Here is an 18,884-nt window from a genome sequence, read left to right as displayed (position 1 = left end):
TCAAGATGCGTGATTTCCGCATAATAAGTTGAACGTAAAACAACGACAAACTCAGAGTTGCCCATCAATTTACGCTGAAAAGATACAACGGGCAACGTAGTATATCAGTTCTTCTATTTACTTATTTATTTATCAAACGCACAACTTCTAAATTTACGTCGTTTCAGTTTCGACGGTTACACACCCAAATGTAAACAACGGATTTACTGCAAAACACGTTGCTAATCCGGCAAGCGGTTACAACAGAAATTCAATTTTTCATGCAGTGTAACCACCTTGACCACTGCATTAATTTCGCATGCAATTAATTGTTATCGTATTGAATTGTTAGTCACATGCAAGCGGCCATTGTTAGCTACCGTCGCTTTTGCAAGTGTTGCAGCTATTTTATTAAGCGGCATTTTCGGGTATTAGAAGTCAGACACAGTCGTTTGTAAAACTTTAAGCGGTTAAGAGCAAGAGTAAATTGGTAAAAGAAAGCGGTTACCCAATGTGAAGAAAATAACTCAGTGTGTGCGGAAGGCGAAGTCTAAAATGGTGACCAGACATCTTTTGTTCAGACAGATGTGTCAACGATAAAAAAGACCATAGACTATAGTGAAGAGGTGCATAGTATAAAAGACTTACCGTACTCGAGCGGGTCAACCTAGAGTTGAAGGCAAACCAAGATCGATTCACGTGAAATTTTAAAAATTTCCTGATACAGTTTTGATGTTAAAAACCGTATCACGTAAATTGAAAACATTGTCAATAGTTTGGAAGGTCAAAAGACGAATCTTGCTGTTTCAGATAATTAACTCTCTCCGTCACACGCCAAATGAAATTACTTTTGGTAAAGAAAAGGGACTTCAAGCAAATATTCTCATGGAAAAATGCGTGTATTCTATTACAAATACCAGCCATGTTGCTTGTTGGAGACGGCAATGGAAAATTCAAAAACGTTTACTCTATGACGAGATGTTTTACTTCTGGTGGACTATTTTTTTTCTTTTCCACCTGGGACTATTTAACTGCAACTATCTATTGTTATTTTGTAAGCAAAATGATTTGTCTTATTTCATGTTTTTGTTTATTTGCCTTATTATGTTCTTGATTAGTCAAGTGTACAAAGTGTGTGGTATATTTTCAGTTGACGATGGATAAGTTATCATTCAACCTATTCTCATTAAAGGGGCATCTGTAATAACATATTTGCTTGCGTGAAACAAAAAAATAATGACATAATTTTGTTCAACTTGTAATGTATGCAGACGACATATCATGTTTAGTTCACCCATTCTCAAATCAAAGTACTTTTCTTATCGTTAATAATGTGTGGTCAATTTTGATAAAAAGGAAACTAAAATATCAATAGAGCTACGGTTTCGGGGTAGTTTAGTAACTTGTGATGACAATCTACTATTTTCTGCAAATTTGCATTCAACATTAAAACAGTTATGTGGCTTGTGGTCTCTTAGTTGGTTACCAGTTATTGGATTTTATGTTTTGACAATGATTTCTACCACTAAAGCAATTATAAAGGTAATTAAATTATTAACCACTTTCCAGTCATTATCACTAATTGAATTACTTAGCTAATAATTTATTGATTAATAATCGGTTATATAATCTGCTACTAACATTTTATCTGAGAATTTGTTTGCGAGAAAAATGGTTACATATCGGCGCAGAAAGATGAGCAGTCGGCGCTGAAAGTTGCTGAGTGAACAAGAAAATTGCTTGCATACTGTGGCAGTTGCCGATAAAATTGCTATATCGGCGTGAACATTGCTTACATATCGCGGACGTTGCTAAGTCGGTTGCAATTGGTTACATATTCGCGATTGTCACTATGGGCTACCGTAGAAAATATTTATTTATTAACTCGTAGTTTGGTAATAATTAATACACGTTCATACCGTCATACCTTTTTAACTGCGTGCGTTGCCGAGTCGGCGTAGAAATTGCTAACTCGGCGAGAAACGTTTCCCGGTAAGTTTTGTAACATTTATGGTCAAACGACTAGCCCACAGAACAATATAGAAGTAACATCGTCATCGTGTGTGAATATGAATGTTGTACCCCTGTTATATTTCAAGAAACACAAACACCTTTTTCGAAACGAGTAGAATAGAGCATCACCGTTGGGGTAGGGTATCTTGATTCAGTCTTTGTAATGTTGTTAGAACTCACTATTTAGAGTCTATTGAGAGGTATCTGGGCTTGTGAAAATGCGCGGATAGCGAGAAATCAGCCCGAAACAGACAGCGACTGGAGAGAATTTTATTTTTCGGTGGCCCACCCGTAAACAAAGAGCCGAACGTCAGCTACTCAGCTTTGTTATTGAAATCGATTGACCTAGGGAGTCGCGAGCTAATGTGAAAGCGAGGCTCACCGCCATTTTTTGTTTTTATCGTGTGTATGTTTTTTGTGTTCGTCATGCCCGGTAAACGTGGTCGACCTACAGTCAGTGATTCAGCGAAAAAAAAAACGGCAACGGAAACTTGTTGATTCTGGAACTGTTCGACTTGGAGATCAGTATGTGCGATGGGAATTTTTCAGGGCAAAGTTTGGATTTCTAACAAATGTTTACTTAACAGTTAAGAAGTAATATTCACTATCACTAGCTGCAGTTCTGTAGCTCGCTTGGTTTCGCTGTCGGTTATTTCGTTCGTCGCGGTGTTAACGCGAAACCAGGGAGCTACAATTCAATCCTATGCGAGTTACCCTATTTTACCGGGCGGTAAACAGTCGTTTTTTATTATTTTCGCGAGCTACAGAACTGCAGCTACAGTATCACTTTTTATAACCAATATTTTAGTAGTTTCAATTATTTGTCTCTTTTCTCGTAGAAGTCATGGCCATATTTTTTTTTAATTCACATCAGTAGCATTCTGTTTAGTGGAGTACGCGATTTGACTATGACCGTTTTACACTCAAAATCCTTCTGTTGTATTGTACATCTTGTTAAATGACTGTATTTTGTGTTAATGCCCTTACGGCTATACTCACAATCAACTGTACAAAAGGGTGTCACTTGGGGTCAAAAATAAAGGTTGTAGTAAGAGTAAACCAAGGTTTTGTTACTTATGCCACATATCTGTAGTATGATATTCTGAAATATTAGAGCACAACAAGGTCCCATTATAATCTTACAGACATTTTTCTATTATAAAGCAGTAACTGGGCACATACTCTACATACAATGTACATGATGTTTATAATATTTAAATATTGAATTTCTGAAAGCAAATTTGGATTAGAATGTATCAACAAGTCAATAATATATATAATATGGTCATTTGCTATCATCTGTTTGTGAAAAAAAATATCAAGTTTATCTTTCTGTGGCTAGCGTTTGTTAAATAAAAAAGACTCACATCAAGCTTAAAACCTTTTATATCAACAATAGTTCACAATAAAAACATTGTCAGTAAAACCAAGGCAGAAAATAACAGAAGTTTGGCAGCTAAACAGATCAACCCATATCATTTGCAATTCAACAATACCCATAGGGGTACCTACGTACATTAAGCATAATGTAGGGGTAGGGTAGTGGTGAATCGAATCTTCACATTTGGGTTGACTTTCTTGGAAACTTCAAAGGCATCCTGTAGTGTCATCACCATGTGGTGCCCCCAACCTTGATCTTGACAACAGCTTTCTTTTTAGGCACCTCCCTGCTGATACCAGGACTCAAATAAAACTCCTTCACTTGTTCACGCACACTGTCCTTCCTTCTGGATAGCATCCACCATTTTTCCTGTGGTATGCTCCACCTCACTTTAAGTTGATCACGTAATTTTCCTCGCATTTTTTTGGTAGAGATCAGCACTATGTTTTTTAAACCAGAATATGCTCTTCATTTTCACTTCCTGTAGGTTCTTGTTCAGGGATGTAATCACAGCTTTCCCAATTTGTAATTTTTTCTTTGCTTTGTTTTTTTAAAATGACACCTCCTCCTTCAAGGATGCTTTTAAAACTTGGTGACTCTGTAAGCTTTTGGATCACTCTAGCTTTTTTCTCTGGAGTTTTTGGTTAGGCACATTTAGCTTTCTTCATGGTACGTATCTCTGTAGACGGCGATAAGAAAGGTGACTGGTTATTACTTTTAGACTGGGTTTTCTTCTCACACTTCCCCATCTTAATTCTCATTCTCCACCTCTGTACTCCATGTACCTCACTTCTACGCTTTAATCTCTGCTCTTGTATTTTTAATTCAGCCTCTTTTTTCCGTAAAATTTCCCGGTACTGCTTCTCACGTACAGTTGCTGCTCTCGACCTGCTGTTCAGATCAGCATTCTCTTGCATGTTTCGTCAACTCCCTTTGCTACTGCTTGAGTTTTGGATGACTATCTAGGTATTCTTTTTCTGTCTTAGACGCTCTCGTTCCTTCTCTCTTACAGCTGCCAACCTTTCTGGATCTTGTTTTAAATTTTCTCTCTGACGCCTTTTTTTCAAAGGGTTTTTGCACGTTATTAGCACTGTCTCTGAACTCGCATATTCTTGAAGATCTACGTTCCATAATTTTATTTAATTTTAGTTCTGAAAAAACACAAATGCTGATTATGATCTCTCAATACATAGGATTTAAAAAGTTGCATTTTACTAATTGAAACAGTTGTAATATGAAACTTTATGAGTTCGAACCCACCTGTGTGTTGTCCGTCCTTTTTGTGTGGCTGTTTTTCACCTAAGTTTATGTGTGTGGTTGAACATGAAAAAGACCTAATAGGTGTTCATCTTTGCATAAAAGTGCAGTATTTGTAAATTGATTCTGAATGATAGAAATAGAAGCTTACCTCCTTCCAAATTTTTCAGATTTCAAAGGTCACGGTAAAGCTGAGTAACAGCGCCACAAATGGTGAAAATGGAAAAATCATTTGCTTTTATATTATGAAAGTTAAGGTTCGTATCCATACCATAAACTATAGCATGAATAGTACTAATATTAATGTGTAACTAAGGTTCTTGGAAGTAGGGTTTTAATATGTAGTGTACGTACCCCTTTATACATACTTAGAGATATGATGAATTTGTTTCATCTGCTTAACCAATTTTACATTTTGTTGACTAAGTACCAATGGTGAATGGGGAATAATGTGGACATTTGAAGAACATAACAGTCCAATTTAATTGTCACGCATTTTGTATTATTGACATATTTTAATATTAGCTCCTTAAAGGCATGTTTTTTTACCAGTGCTTCCATAAATGCTACACACAATCAGTACAAACTTGTTTTCTACTAATAAAGCTGTTGCTGGGGCAGAAGGGATGAGTTGATATACCAGGTACATAGGGGACGTACACTACATTTGGACTTATTCATTGTTCTAGCAATAAAGGTAATTTGGGTGGAAGACTCATTTTATCCATGCAGACTATGGCATGGGTGCCTAATATAATTACAATGTTTTTATCTAACGTGTGTTATTTTATTTTTCAATACGGGGGTACGTAAACTACATGATTTTAAAGAAATCTTTAGTCAATATCATATTGGTGATATTTAAAAATACGTTTTAAAAGATTGCACTGTTCCATATTTTTATCATTTATGGGTATAATCTCTTTATTATCACAAAATATTGTGTAGCTGAATGTTTAATTTGCTTTGTTTACAGCTACTTTTATATAGGAAGCCATTAAATGCCCAGAAAGTGGAACAATGGGGTGTTTTCATACATTTTTTCATATTTTTTGAATCATCACCATAGCTACACGCTACTTTGGTGTAAACAATATTTGATATACATATCTTCAATGCAGTATTATTCAAAAACATTGTAGGACCCAATTTAAATAAATAATTAGCTTGAAAATATGATAAAAATGCGAGTGAACACTCGTAACGTGAAATTTGTACTATTGTGGGCACTAAAATAAGCCGTAATTTGGTCAATTTCGGTCAGATTCTTTTCATTTTTGTTTTATTTCGAAGATTGTCTTGCAAGTGCTCTGAAAAGTTCACGAGATTTCATAAAAATATAATAGTTCTTTTCTAGTTTCACCGTAACACATAATTTTTTTTGTACACTTGATTGTGATATAGCCGCTTAACAGAATACATTCATCAAAACCTCCAAAAATTGAGATCGACATTGATCTGATCATTATTGCATACGATTCCAGAAAAGTCGTCGTTCATTGTTACCAATTGTTTTATGACCCTGAAACACTCATTCAATCTCCAAACGCACTACAATTTAGTCTGAGAAAAGCATATATATGAATTATATTTCTGTATCTAATTACTAATTACTAAAAAAATAACAACATTCCCAGGCAACGTATGGTTTCGACCCATTCTATGCCAATTTTCAAATAATTCATGTGTAAACTTGGTGTATTGCTGTGTACGATGATACAAAATTGACTTTGTTGTTTATCGCTTTTTATTTAAGTGGACAGTGTTGCCACATTCCACCAATATTATCCCCTAACCCTCATTGATTAGTTTCAGAGTAAATAATATGTGGAAAGACAACTCATGTTAATAAGTATATTCCCAAGATAAAATATCCCAATTCAACGTTGGAGACTTGCACAATTACCTATTTAAAGCTTAGTAACTTCTCAGATTATATATCTACCAGGTCTTCCAGCCAAGAACTATTAGCTTGATTCCAATATAATGATTGATTATAACATACACACAAAACTACTGTGGTACACTGTGATCAATCGAGCCAAACACGAACGCACATATTTCTCAATCAGAGCACATGTTTTTAGATGATTTTATTGACAGGTAGTTAAATTTGTCATGTGCCCAATCTTGCAGAAAAGCAATAACTGTAGTAGTAGTAGTAGTAGTAGCATAGAAACAAGCATACCTATCGACAGTGGCGGATCCAGATAATGTGTAGGGGCGCCAAGCTTCGCTTAAAATTACAGAGCGTAAATCGCAGAGAAGCTATGTGTAATCCAGATGATATGAATCGTCCTGCCCCCCCCTCTAGATCCGCCACTGCCTATCGACTGAAAAACTTGTCTACATGGAAAATTTACACAGATAAATATGTCAAAGGACAGTACCATCTTCTCGAAACATATTTATATATATTTAGCTAGCAGCCCTGGAAATTCTATGGAATAACAGAAAGATTTTAAACTTTGCTTACACACCTTGAGCTAACACATTGCCATATACTACCACAGAAACCTGAACACATTGCATTATACATTAGGAATTACCAAGCTAATTGCTGAAACGTGTGTGCAACAAACGTCACAATCCCAACAATTCACTGGACGTCAGAAAATGCATGCCACCGACTGTGACATAAACAGCTTCATAAATCAAGGAATCGTGCATAAAAATGCCAGGCTTCACAGCGTAGTATAGTTTGCTAATAACATGGCTAACATTGGGAAAACTCAATGACCATACTAAAACTTTATTGACAAGCTAACCACGCAACCAGAATCCATGGCAAGGAAATAACGCCGTATATCCAGGGCTAGTACCAACACAATTACATTCAACTGCGGTATGCTGGAAGCTCCCTCTAGAGTTTAGTCAGAATTGTTAATTGCAATGTACATGTAGCTAGCGCCCTCATTCAATTTTTGCCGAGCACAAATAAGGGTTTATATCTGTTAATCTAAATCTGTTAAAAAATCACTTTTTATAGTGTAAGATTATATTTTATATTTTAATGTATAGACAAACATGGAATGGTGTAAAGGTAAACTACAAACAATGTTGGTCCTGTTTATTTGTATGGTGTTAGCTGTATATCTAATTACCGGATACACAGGTAACTACTACGAGACTATTCAACTAATCAATACATTGTGGTCATACAAGACAAATGTCGTATTGAATATGTCGCCATACCACGTGATGATTGATTGATTGATTTATTGATTCATGAAGTTACGGTATTATAAAATTGAGGGCGATGTCTGAAATTAGTACGCATAAAGTGATGTATGATATCTGATTTAATTTAGTATTATCAAACAACTTTGTCGTTATCTTACCTTTGACTTAAATCACAAGGGTGATGAGCTTGCAAAAAAAAGTCATAAATTATATCAACACAAAACTATGTTTGAAACTTGATATATGCAGCATAACAAATTAGGCCAACGTGAAGAATGAATGCACGTTATTGAAAAGCACGTATATAAATTACGTCAATTACAAATCTATACTACTTCTACGTTGAATGCGAACATTTCATATGCCTGTTTTTTTAGGGAAGTACAAGCTGCCGAAAACGGTTCCCGATTCACAGGAACACGCTTACGAAAATAGTATAGTTAACAAATCACAAATCGTCGCTGGCGACGGAATGGTACGTTTTCGTTTATCAGTATCAGATATATTTGGCAGCTCTTTGTATATGTGTGTCCATAATGTGTATTATATGGCGTGATCTATAATCATCTATAGCGTATACACTTGTTATAGCATGGTCTGTGCAATATAGCGTGAAAGTGCAGCATGAATATACAAAAACTTGTTCAAATTTCGTTGAAGTAATCATTTACTACATATAATACTCACATGCACACAACTAAAGGCAATCACACATCATTGGATTTGTGTAAATTATATTCCCTAAAATGAATGTGTTATTTTGTTCATACAGAGTAGAGAAATGGACAAAATACAGAGAAAACGTAAAGAGCTTCTCCGTGGGATTTGCACAGATATGAAATCAGATAATAGATACTACCACCAATCCAAGGAGGCGAATACTTCTATCATCAATGACGATTATAATATCCTATACTGTTATATTCCAAAAGTTGGTTGCACTAATTGGAAACGCGTATTTTTAGTTTTATCAGGAGTTCGCAACAGTACACTTGGTATTCACCACTTTGAAGTGCATGCCCATAATTATTCAACTATTTCTCCAATAGAACATAAAATGCAAAACTACACTTCATTTTTATTTGTTCGTCACCCTTTTCAGCGACTATTGTCTGCATACAGAAATAAATTTGAAATACCAGACAAAGATGATTTTGAAAAGACAGGACGAAAAATAATATCTCTTTATCGTTCCAATGCAACTACTAAGAAATATGGTAGCACCCGTAACCTGCGCGTTAAGTTTCCTGAATTCGTTCGTTTTCTGTTAAACTCTGAAAACAAGACTAGTTTTAACGTCCATTGGGATTTCCAGCATAAAATATGTGCATTGTGCGAACGTTCGTACGATTTCATTGGTCACTTCGAAAATATTGTAGAGGAATCAAATTATTTTCTCCAATCCATTGGCGTTACCAATTTATCTTTCCCTGAGTTCAGTACTCATGCAACTAACAGTTCTGATGAAAATATTTATTTAAAATACTTTTCACAAATTCCACCAGATGACATAATTAAACTATATGAATTATATAAAATGGACTTTAAGTTGTTTGGATATTCTTTTCCACAAGAACTATTTTAAGACCTACTTTTTGTGATAGTGAACACGTTGTTACCACAATAAGCAGCAATAATTGAAATAATATTGATACAGTATTCACATATTATATGTTACACAAATATGTATGTTACACAAATAATAACGCATATTAACAAAACGTAATTACAATACAAAAGAGTGTACAAAGGTTGTAAACTGCTGAAAATGTCTGCGGCATTATTAATTTATAAATTCTAATGAAAAATGAATAGTATTTTCACATTAGATAATTCATACGTTTCACGGTGTTATTAGGTGTAAACAAAATTTAAAATTGGACTAAATAAACAACATCTCTGACCCCTCATTCATGTGCACTGGTATACTTAATATTTTGAAACAATTGAATATTAATATGTGGCATAGTAATCGTCCTTTCTGAAACCCGGAAAACTACTTACGCAGATTTTCATAATATTCCAAATTTATGTGTTGCTTGAAAGTGTCGTGCAAATGGTATTTATTCATGAATCTCTCTGAAGTTGTAAAAAATCAGTCAACATTCTCCATTTCTGAGTCATTAAACTTTCAGAAATAGTCTCACGGGAAAAAATACCAAAGAATTGATCAATGCACTGTTTTCGCCCTAATAATTTCTCAAAATAATTACAAGAAATAAAGCACATAAAATAGGGGAATGCTTAGGGAAGTGTGCATTGGTGATAACTAGCAGTTCCAGGATGTATTAATGGACGACAGTCAATGGCTTCTGTAACACAACAACGAAGAAATACAGGAGTATTGCTTGCTGAGGAACGATGGTATTCTGGAGGGCACTGCTGGAAGCAGGAGACCGCAGAGCAGTTCATACAAGTCTCACAGAATGCCGGTTGTAGCATGTGTCACTTGTCACACCTTATCGTAGCAACACACACTGGATACCAAGTTGAAATGATGGACTCCAACTGTCCGGAAATAGATTTACCACCTCCCCGTAAATTTCTCTAGTAATATTAATATCAGATAATTGTTTTGACTTCGATCCTTTCAATCACATAAACCAATATCAACTTATTTCATTTTGTTTATATTTCAGTTTATTTTGTATTTGCTGCTAAGTAAATGATACAAGTGACTTCGAATGAATGACAAGCAAATGTGATCACTTATTTTCACACGACATTAAACAGTATTTTGGCTGCCATTTTTAATTGAATATTCAGGTTAATTATAGAATTTCACATTGTCAGTGACACAGAGCAACTTCCCAAAATATGCGTCAAAAGTGTGTTAGACGTGCTCAGAAGACATTTTCCCATAAGCATTTTACACACTGCCAAAGTCTACACAATTTGTTAGAACAAATGTTACTCTTTCTGTGAATTCCTAATCCCTGCTCCAATTCCTAGGTAGATATAGAGCATTAAAACAAATATTTGCTTCATGAAAACTGCTGTTATCTTCAAGAATTGCCACAGTTAAATAGACAAACGATGAAAAAATAAAATGCTATAAATAGTCTTGTGTATTTGGCCGCCAAGTAATAGTAAAATAATATGACATTAATTTGCAATTAATTTATGCAAAACAATCTCCAACGTGTTAGTCAACTATATACAACTACCAAACATGCAAAGCTTCGACAGCTGAAGTCTGAAACAAACATTTGTAACGTGAAGTCACAAATGCGAATGTACATGTAAAAGATAATTTAAATTCCAGGCATGCAATTATTTCAAAATGTAAAAATATACACGTGACATTCTGGTAGAAAACATTACTCTACAAGAAACGTGTGATTTGTCATTGTTTTTTCCATCAACATTTTTTTCAATGGACGTATACATTAATTATTAATACTAACAATAAATTGGCCATAACTCATGACATATAGCATTGATTTGCAGTATTGAGACGTAATTCAGTACGAAATAATGCTCCAGAATTCAATAGGAAACAGTGTTTCAAGGCGTGACAAAGCCGCGCCAAAGTGACGTCATGGTTTACATATTCATTATTAAGTTTTGGGAGGAGTCACATTACCTCATTACCATACATTGTCCTACTATTCACGGAAGGTCATTTGCTAGTGTTTTTTTCAAAACCTTTTTTTTCAACACGTGAACAGTCTGGACGAAGATCTGTATTATCTGATTTGAATAGCAGTCACGGGAGAGAAGTCACAGCGAGCGCTGAACTGAATCAGAAGATGCGGTCGCTTGGCTAAGTCTGTTGTCTATCGATCGGACGGTGAATTTTTTAGTTTCGTTGCCCGTTATTTTGTATTTTGTAAATTAACCTGTTCGCCATAGTGTTTTCCGTCTTTTAGTTCCCAAAACTGCTGGGACAAAACTAGTGTGATGATTTAATGTATTTGCTTGCTGTTGGCTGGTATTATGCGCCATCACAAATTTTGATTTTTATATTTTGTGATAATCATGCATTTTATTACTGTATTTTAATTTTAAGTCAAAAAAACATTAGTTGCCACTACGATGACCTTTGTTTGTCCTGTTTTTACGTTCGATTTCACGCATAACGTGGAATCTCGCAAAGTACGAAAAATAGTCTATCATCGGTGGAGCTACGTCACAATATGTTCCACGTTGTTAAGACGCGCATCACTGTAACACGTATTTATATGGGCTCTGTTAGACTGGCGCAGTCGGGGCGATTAATTTGTTTTTGTAGTTTATATAAAATTAAAAAAATCGCGAAATGGAGGTGTTAGCGCGAAATCCCTGTGACTGCGAAATCACCCAGACTGGTTTATTCTGCATGGCCCTCTATCGACACTGTAGGAACCCGTCGATTTTTCAACGGGTAATTATGTTAATGAGTGTTCTAACTGACAATCATCTAAGCCAATCACAACGTCTCTTCAACTGACCTCTGACCGAGAAGACGTCGGCTGATTGTAGCAGCCGATTTTTTTCAATTCTACGACAGTACGAGTTACATTTCTATCTACATTGTGATGAATAAGAAACGACGACTACGACAAACTCGAATTTCAACGTGCCGCCATGTTGGGTCTGCAGTGTGACCTTTACCATGTTGACCTCATTATGCACGTATTTCCGCGCCCACTTCATTATAATATGTGCTCATGAATATTTAATAGCAATGAATTTTCTGCAGAATAAACCAGTCTAAGGCTCTGTGCGTGCTGCTGAGGAACGCGAAATGCCGAGCGAAGAGCCGGTGCAAATAACAGGAACTCAACTTTGAAGTAATCCTGAACAATCCAATTTATATGCGTCACACATGCAGGGGGTAATCTTGCTGCATAAGAAGTATTGAACAGCGCCACAACTGGCAATTTTTCGTTTTGGAAAATATCCATAAGGACTGATTTCGTTCTCAGCTTCATGCTCGCACATAATGTAAAGAAAATAATTTGATTTAGCAGAAAATGCCTCCAGTAAAAATAGTGAAAATAAGTACAATCAAAGAAAAACTCAACAGTTATAAAACACACCATTAACTGAAAATAAATTTAAAGAACAGACTCTAAAAAACTAATAAATAATACTTTTAATATGGGAACTTACTCAGAAACATAATGGCAAAAATCTTCATCATAAGACAGGTTCTCAGGTGCTGTCTTTCTTGTACATATACTGGCGGAATCCCTACAAAAAATTCCAAGCTGTAACATCAAACTACATCAACAAATTATAATTTATTAACTCGTCAAATATCTCAAGTGAATGGACAATTACTTTAATACTTGCCCTTGAGGAAATTCTTTTAAATTCCCAATTCCAGACAGACATTCATAATCGTCACTGAAATAAATAAATAAATAAATGGTCAGTAAAATAAAACACGTTAAAGTGAAGGCAGAGTCTTGCCTTTCTTTAGCTGTACTTGGGTGAGTATATTCTCACGTCAGGTGGAATATCTGAATGAACTAGTGAAGGCACAGTAGCTAAGGCTTGCGCTTTTTCCCAGATTCAGATCAGACAATTTTAGTTCCCGGATGTTGGAGAGTGGGAACTTCGGTACATGTCGGGATCCTTCGGCGATACGTCAATCACATCGGCCATTTATACTACAATGTATTGCATTGTACACAACATCATTCAACTCCTCGCCTTCCAAAATGACCACGAATGTGAACAAATTATAGCGCATGTTTATTTTCAATTGTACTCCTGCAATGCACGGAAAAATTGCATGGAAGCCCATCACATGTGTAACTCGGGAAACAAAACATATCCGGTAGTTTAGAATTGTTGTGAATCGTCCTATTCAAAAAACAAAACAGCTGGGTACAATCCCTTCCTAACAAACACTATTTCCTTGCCTGATGATATATTTACCTTTGTCGTGAAATTGTTGACGCTTCTACGTCGAACGCGAGACAATCTGCATGAGGATGAACCGGTGTAGACAACATGAATCTAAGACAAAAATCAAGAAAAAAAATAACATGTCGCCATCGATTGAAAAAAAAAATCGGCTACGAGTGATACTGACTGACGTCGGCTAAAATCACACTGTACTCTACAAAACATCAGCTGAGCTTTCCTCGGAAGCGTTCTTCATATTGTAAACCAAAAATAAAAACATTAAAAAGTACAATAAAAACGTTCCAATCAAGTAGATACTTAGCAACGTCGCGGTGATCGACGACATGACATCCACTTCCCTGGCTTGCATACTGAAGCCGTAACGACTCCCATCAATCAAATTTCCAATTTGCACTAGACTTTGCCGGTTGTTTTTTTGGTTTTCACTCCGACGTCTTTTCTTCGCCGAATCAGTTTTATTAAATGGTGGCCTGCTTCTCTTCATAATTGCAGTTGCACGTGAATTTTGAATCAGATTAGATTTTCCCGCAAGACATGCACAATACAATGGCCGACAGCAAAATGTAGTACTCCCTAGGTCCACGTGACTGCGCACTCACCCGAAGCAGCACACTAAGCAGCATTGCATCATGGGATTTATAGTCTCGAAATGCGATTTCTCGCGAACACCGCGCTTGTTTAATTGGTTGATATAGCAAATTGACACATTTTCAAAGGCTTTCAAATTAAAATAAGAGACAATACAACTTTAATGCGTATGTAACAACACCGTTCACAAAGCCTCACAGATCATTGATTCAGTGGGACAAATGTGTACGGGAAAGATAAATTTTGGAGCTCGGCACAGGAAAGATACATGTGGTTCATCGATATAGTCACCAAGGCCGGAAGCAGGGGCAACAAAACTAGGCGGCACACACAGGCACTTTAACTCCACAATCTTTAATGCAATCTACTTCAGTAAATGAATGAAGGTACAATAATTAGTATATGCATATAAATATGTGAGATAGGATATCCTGAAAGAGAAATATCCTGATATCCTGATATCCTGATATCAAAGAAAGAGAGAAAACCTAACCTTAGCTAATTAGAGTTTGAGTTTAAATGTGCTAATCGGTCCCTCAATGAATAATACAATCAGATATTTTGTCCCTAAACAAAGCCAATGTTATCCACAATAAATGAAAAATAACCATCAATCGATCAAAAACACAAGTGTGAATAAGTAACAAACACATGAATACGTCAACAATTCAGCATCGATGTTCACATCAGGTCACAGTTCACTCACAGTCAGCTTCTGTGTGCAGTTCCTGAGATTTGACACAATGCACCGTTGGGGGCGCTGCACGACGAAATCGGGCGTGGCCTGGGTGTGATTACCCAGGTACATCGTTGAGGGCGCTATTCAACAACGGGCGTGTGTCCACAGATTATTCAGGTACAGCGTTGAGGGCGCTGTTTAACAACAATGTTATCAAAAGTTCATTCATAGAAATTCTGAATAGTCATAATCAATCGTCATAATTCAAAAATAGTTCTCTGTACAGTGGGACACTACTTGACTACCAATCCCAACTCACAGTACAAGTGTTATTCAGCAGACAGTTTGAAAGTAGAAAGTTGAGAGGTAGAATTACTGTACCCTATATCAACATAGTTACAACTGCCATCAGATGTCACCAGTCAGCTGTTCTTGTAAAGGATGAGAACTGATGTCACCACAGAGTCACCAAAAGTTCAGGGTGAGATTCACTCACTCCCGTTGCATGGGAAATCTTGAAATACAGCTGGAAACGTTGATTCCGGTCCGATTTCCCGAACACACAGTTCTCTGAGTTCCACTTCTCATATGCTCTCTGAATATGAGAACCACATCCCAGCTAACTCCTGGTTTAAGCAGGAATGCAACTGCTTCCCACAGAGCTGTCCCAAAACACTGTCGACACTCTGGGAACTACAAGGAGTCCATCATCTGATAATGACGGTGTACTTTTCGACAGATATTAATGATTCTAAAATTCCCCAATCCCTATATGGAGTGAAACACAGCTCAGCCCATTGTTTCTGAAAAAGTGGGGAAATTGCCTGGAATGTGCTTATAACTTTGAAAAACTGGATAATTGTGCGTGATTATCAATAACAATAAAAATAAAAAATAAAGAAACCTACGTCAATACACTATTATCATATGTCTAATTAGTTAACTTCTTAATTTCGCAACTAATTAATATTAATCACCTCAATTCCTTATTAAGCTATTTTAATTAATGTCTGCCCTAATTAGTACTAAGTAGCCATTAACTTGCTTGTAATAAGTGATTTCATCTTCATCTTCAATTTGGTCTCCACGGTTACCCCCATAGCTACCAAGAAAGCTATAGTACTCTGTATAGGAAACTTACTGCAAACACAGTAATTCTGGAAGCGATTAAGCAATGCTCAAAAACTCCTAATAAAAATCACAAATAATCTATGATATACTACGGCTAAACTTCAAACATTAAATATTTGCTAATTACCACATAATTGGCTTTGACCTAATTCTTACTTTCCCTGTAGTTTTAACTGAAGTTCACACACACTAGCCATAACACTAATTAACTGTCACTCTCACCAACTGATAGTGGGTTCTCAAGTATCAATAAACACCAGCTGGTATACATACACTAACATGTACTAGCTATCGTATTCTGGGTCTATTGACTTACAATACATACTCAGTTAGAACCTACTCCTAATCGTATGAAATCATTAAGTTCTAATTATTTCAATCGGTTACACGTATAATCCAATTGTTAATCCAACTGGAGAGCAAACGTGGATATTCAGCTGATTAATAATGGTATTGGATCAGCATACTATGTATGTGCATATCTTTGTAAATCTGAACCTAATGAATTGCGAACTCATTTAGCCAGTCTTATCAATGGCATCACATCAGCCAAACCATCTCTTACATTCAAAAAATTCTACGAATTGGATATTGAGTCCTACGTCATCGTCGAATGAGTGCACAAGAGACTGCATTTCGCTTGAGTAATTTACATCTCATTCAAAGTTCTCGAACTGTTGTACATTTGAACACACATAATCCCCTCAGACGTTACCGCATATTAAAACCCCTTTCACAAACTTCCTTACTTTCAGATGACAGCACTGATGTATTTCAGTCAAACATCATTGATTATTATCATAACTGACCCGATTTTATGCACACTTCACTTTTTTTTGCTTCATGGTATGAAAGATGTGCAGCACCTAAACATGAGGGTAAATTAGATTGAAACGTTTCCTTCTGCATACTTTTAATATCTGGATTAAAGAACGCTCAAAAACAGCAGTATCAAGATTTCCTCGCTTTTCCACTTTCAGTGATGATTATTATTACTCACTTTTGTTATTATTACTTCCTCATCACAATGAATCCACTCTCATTGCACCTTGTTGCAATGCCCGTGATGCTTTTGTAAAAAATACGATCACCTAGATACTACATTCAATTACAGACATTTGTCAATGATTGAAGATATGGAAAATGCGCTGAGACGCATTCGTTTGTCACATGAAGAATTAAGTTTCACTGTTACTCCTAGTACAGTAGATAACAATAATAACACAAATCCGGTTTTTTTGCTACAACCACTCACAATTGTATTGTGATGTTGCTCCTCATATAACAGACGATGGAAATTCATTACTCACTTGCTGTAATAACACAGAACTTCATACTAATTCCTAACAAGTTTGTGAGATGTCTGCTGAAGAATTTCAACAAAAATTAACAAGCTTATCTGTATCTCAATCAAGAGTTTTCTCAATTGTCCAACAACATTATCAGTCTCTTCTCTCAAAAAGACTTCATTTGTTTATAACAGGTGGTGCAGGTGTTGGAAAAACCCATCTTACCTCCCTTTTAATTACCTACCTACAGCTTTTTCTTGCTCATGTGCAGGGCGTGTCGCCAGTGCTTACTTGTGCTCCTACTGGCATTGCAGCAAGAATTATTCATGGCTTTACTATTCATAACTTTTTACGAATACCAGTTACACATAATTCATTATCATCAGCATCATTATCACGTACTAGAAATCATTTTGTTGGTGTACATACTATTATTATTGATGAAATTAGCATGGTGAGCGACATTTTGCTCACCTTCATTCATCGTAGATTGTGTGAAATTGCAGATAATGATTTGCCATTTGGAAACTACAAAATCATTGTTGTTGGAGATTTCTTTCAGTTCAAACCAGTGAAACATTCATATGTTTGCAACAGTCATCTTTTATGGAAACTATTCAAAACATGTTTTGTGAAAATGTCAGACAATGCAAAGTTCCAAGCTATGCAGAACTACTAAATCGAGCCAGAGTTGGTTTCCTAAGTAATGATGATATTTTTGTTTATTAAAGACCCGTCTAATTGCATCTAATCAAAGCATATCAAACAACCTTCCTCGCCTTTTTCCAACTGTAAAAATGGTTTCAATTTACAATATAAAATATCATCAAACCATCAAACAAAAAGTTTATAACATACATGATGAAAATATTTTTCATCTGCTGATCTTCAACCACAGTTGGAGGTTCCATCATCATTTATACCTGTAGATGACCGTTATACGGGAAGTCTGCCAAAACTTTTACAGATATCAATAATACAAGAGTGATGTTATTACGCAATATAATACAGTTGTGGAGAAGAAATTTCTTTGAGGCATGTTGCTCTGAAAGACAAAACTAAAATAGTGAAAACTGCACTGTGACGAGAAAACTCTGAGATGGAGATTCAACCTGGAGATTTAATTCAGATCACAAATATTTTCCCAACACAATTTAATGGACAAACATTACTAGGAACGCAGCATTCTTCAACTTTAACAGTAAGTGTTAAAATAGAGTTACTGTTCTCAACCAAGTACCACATTCCTTCTATCAATTAGAGTAGAAAACAATAATAATTTTCCCAAGTGGTCAATTTTTTAGAACAAAAATATAAAATTTCATTGTTACAGGTCGAGCAAAGTCATTGATATCCCACAACTTGCCTTGGTATGTGTAAGACACTTTCTTACAAAATTCTTCATTATATTTGTGATAATACATGTTTGTTTGGTTTTCATCATTTATTTTAAAGTTTTCAGAGTCACAATTTTCATTACCCACAATACAGTGCGATTGATAGGCAAGTTGAACTTTCAACC

General features: G+C 35.8%; 1 protein-coding gene across 2 annotated transcripts; it reads left to right on the top strand.

Annotated features, from left to right (window-relative positions):
* The first annotated feature begins 1,883 nt into the window (after window positions 1-1,883).
* LOC144346466 (carbohydrate sulfotransferase 8-like) lies at window positions 1,884-11,849 on the top strand. Of its 2 annotated transcripts, none has more exons than XM_085498555.1 (5): window positions 1,884-1,971; window positions 4,801-4,887; window positions 7,652-7,745; window positions 8,191-8,288; window positions 8,586-11,849. In XM_085498555.1, the coding sequence occupies exons 2-5, from the start codon at window positions 4,876-4,878 to the stop codon at window positions 9,396-9,398; spliced, it is 1,017 nt and encodes a 338-aa protein (XP_085354681.1). In that variant the 5' UTR covers window positions 1,884-1,971; window positions 4,801-4,875; the 3' UTR covers window positions 9,399-11,849. The 2 variants fall into 2 exon arrangements, with proteins under 2 accessions (XP_085354681.1, XP_085354680.1); XM_085498554.1 differs by lacking the exon at window positions 1,884-1,971 and adding an exon at window positions 2,347-2,578.
* Window positions 11,850-18,884: the final 7,035 nt, after the last annotated feature.

This window comes from Saccoglossus kowalevskii, chromosome 4 (genome assembly GCF_978046115.1).
Source record: "Saccoglossus kowalevskii chromosome 4, keSacKowa6.1, whole genome shotgun sequence".
Lineage (NCBI taxonomy): Eukaryota > Metazoa > Hemichordata > Enteropneusta > Harrimaniidae > Saccoglossus > Saccoglossus kowalevskii.
Note: the sequence above shows the minus strand (reverse complement) of the source record. Positions and strands in the feature narration are given on the sequence as shown.

Bases quoted from the DNA above. Each gene is read 5' to 3' on its own strand.
- LOC144346466 (XM_085498555.1), top strand. The intron at 7,746-8,190 runs GTAACTACTACG...CTGTTTTTTTAG, and splicing joins TCTAATTACCGGATACACAG to GGAAGTACAAGCTGCCGAAA. The intron at 8,289-8,585 runs GTACGTTTTCGT...TTGTTCATACAG, and splicing joins TCGTCGCTGGCGACGGAATG to AGTAGAGAAATGGACAAAAT.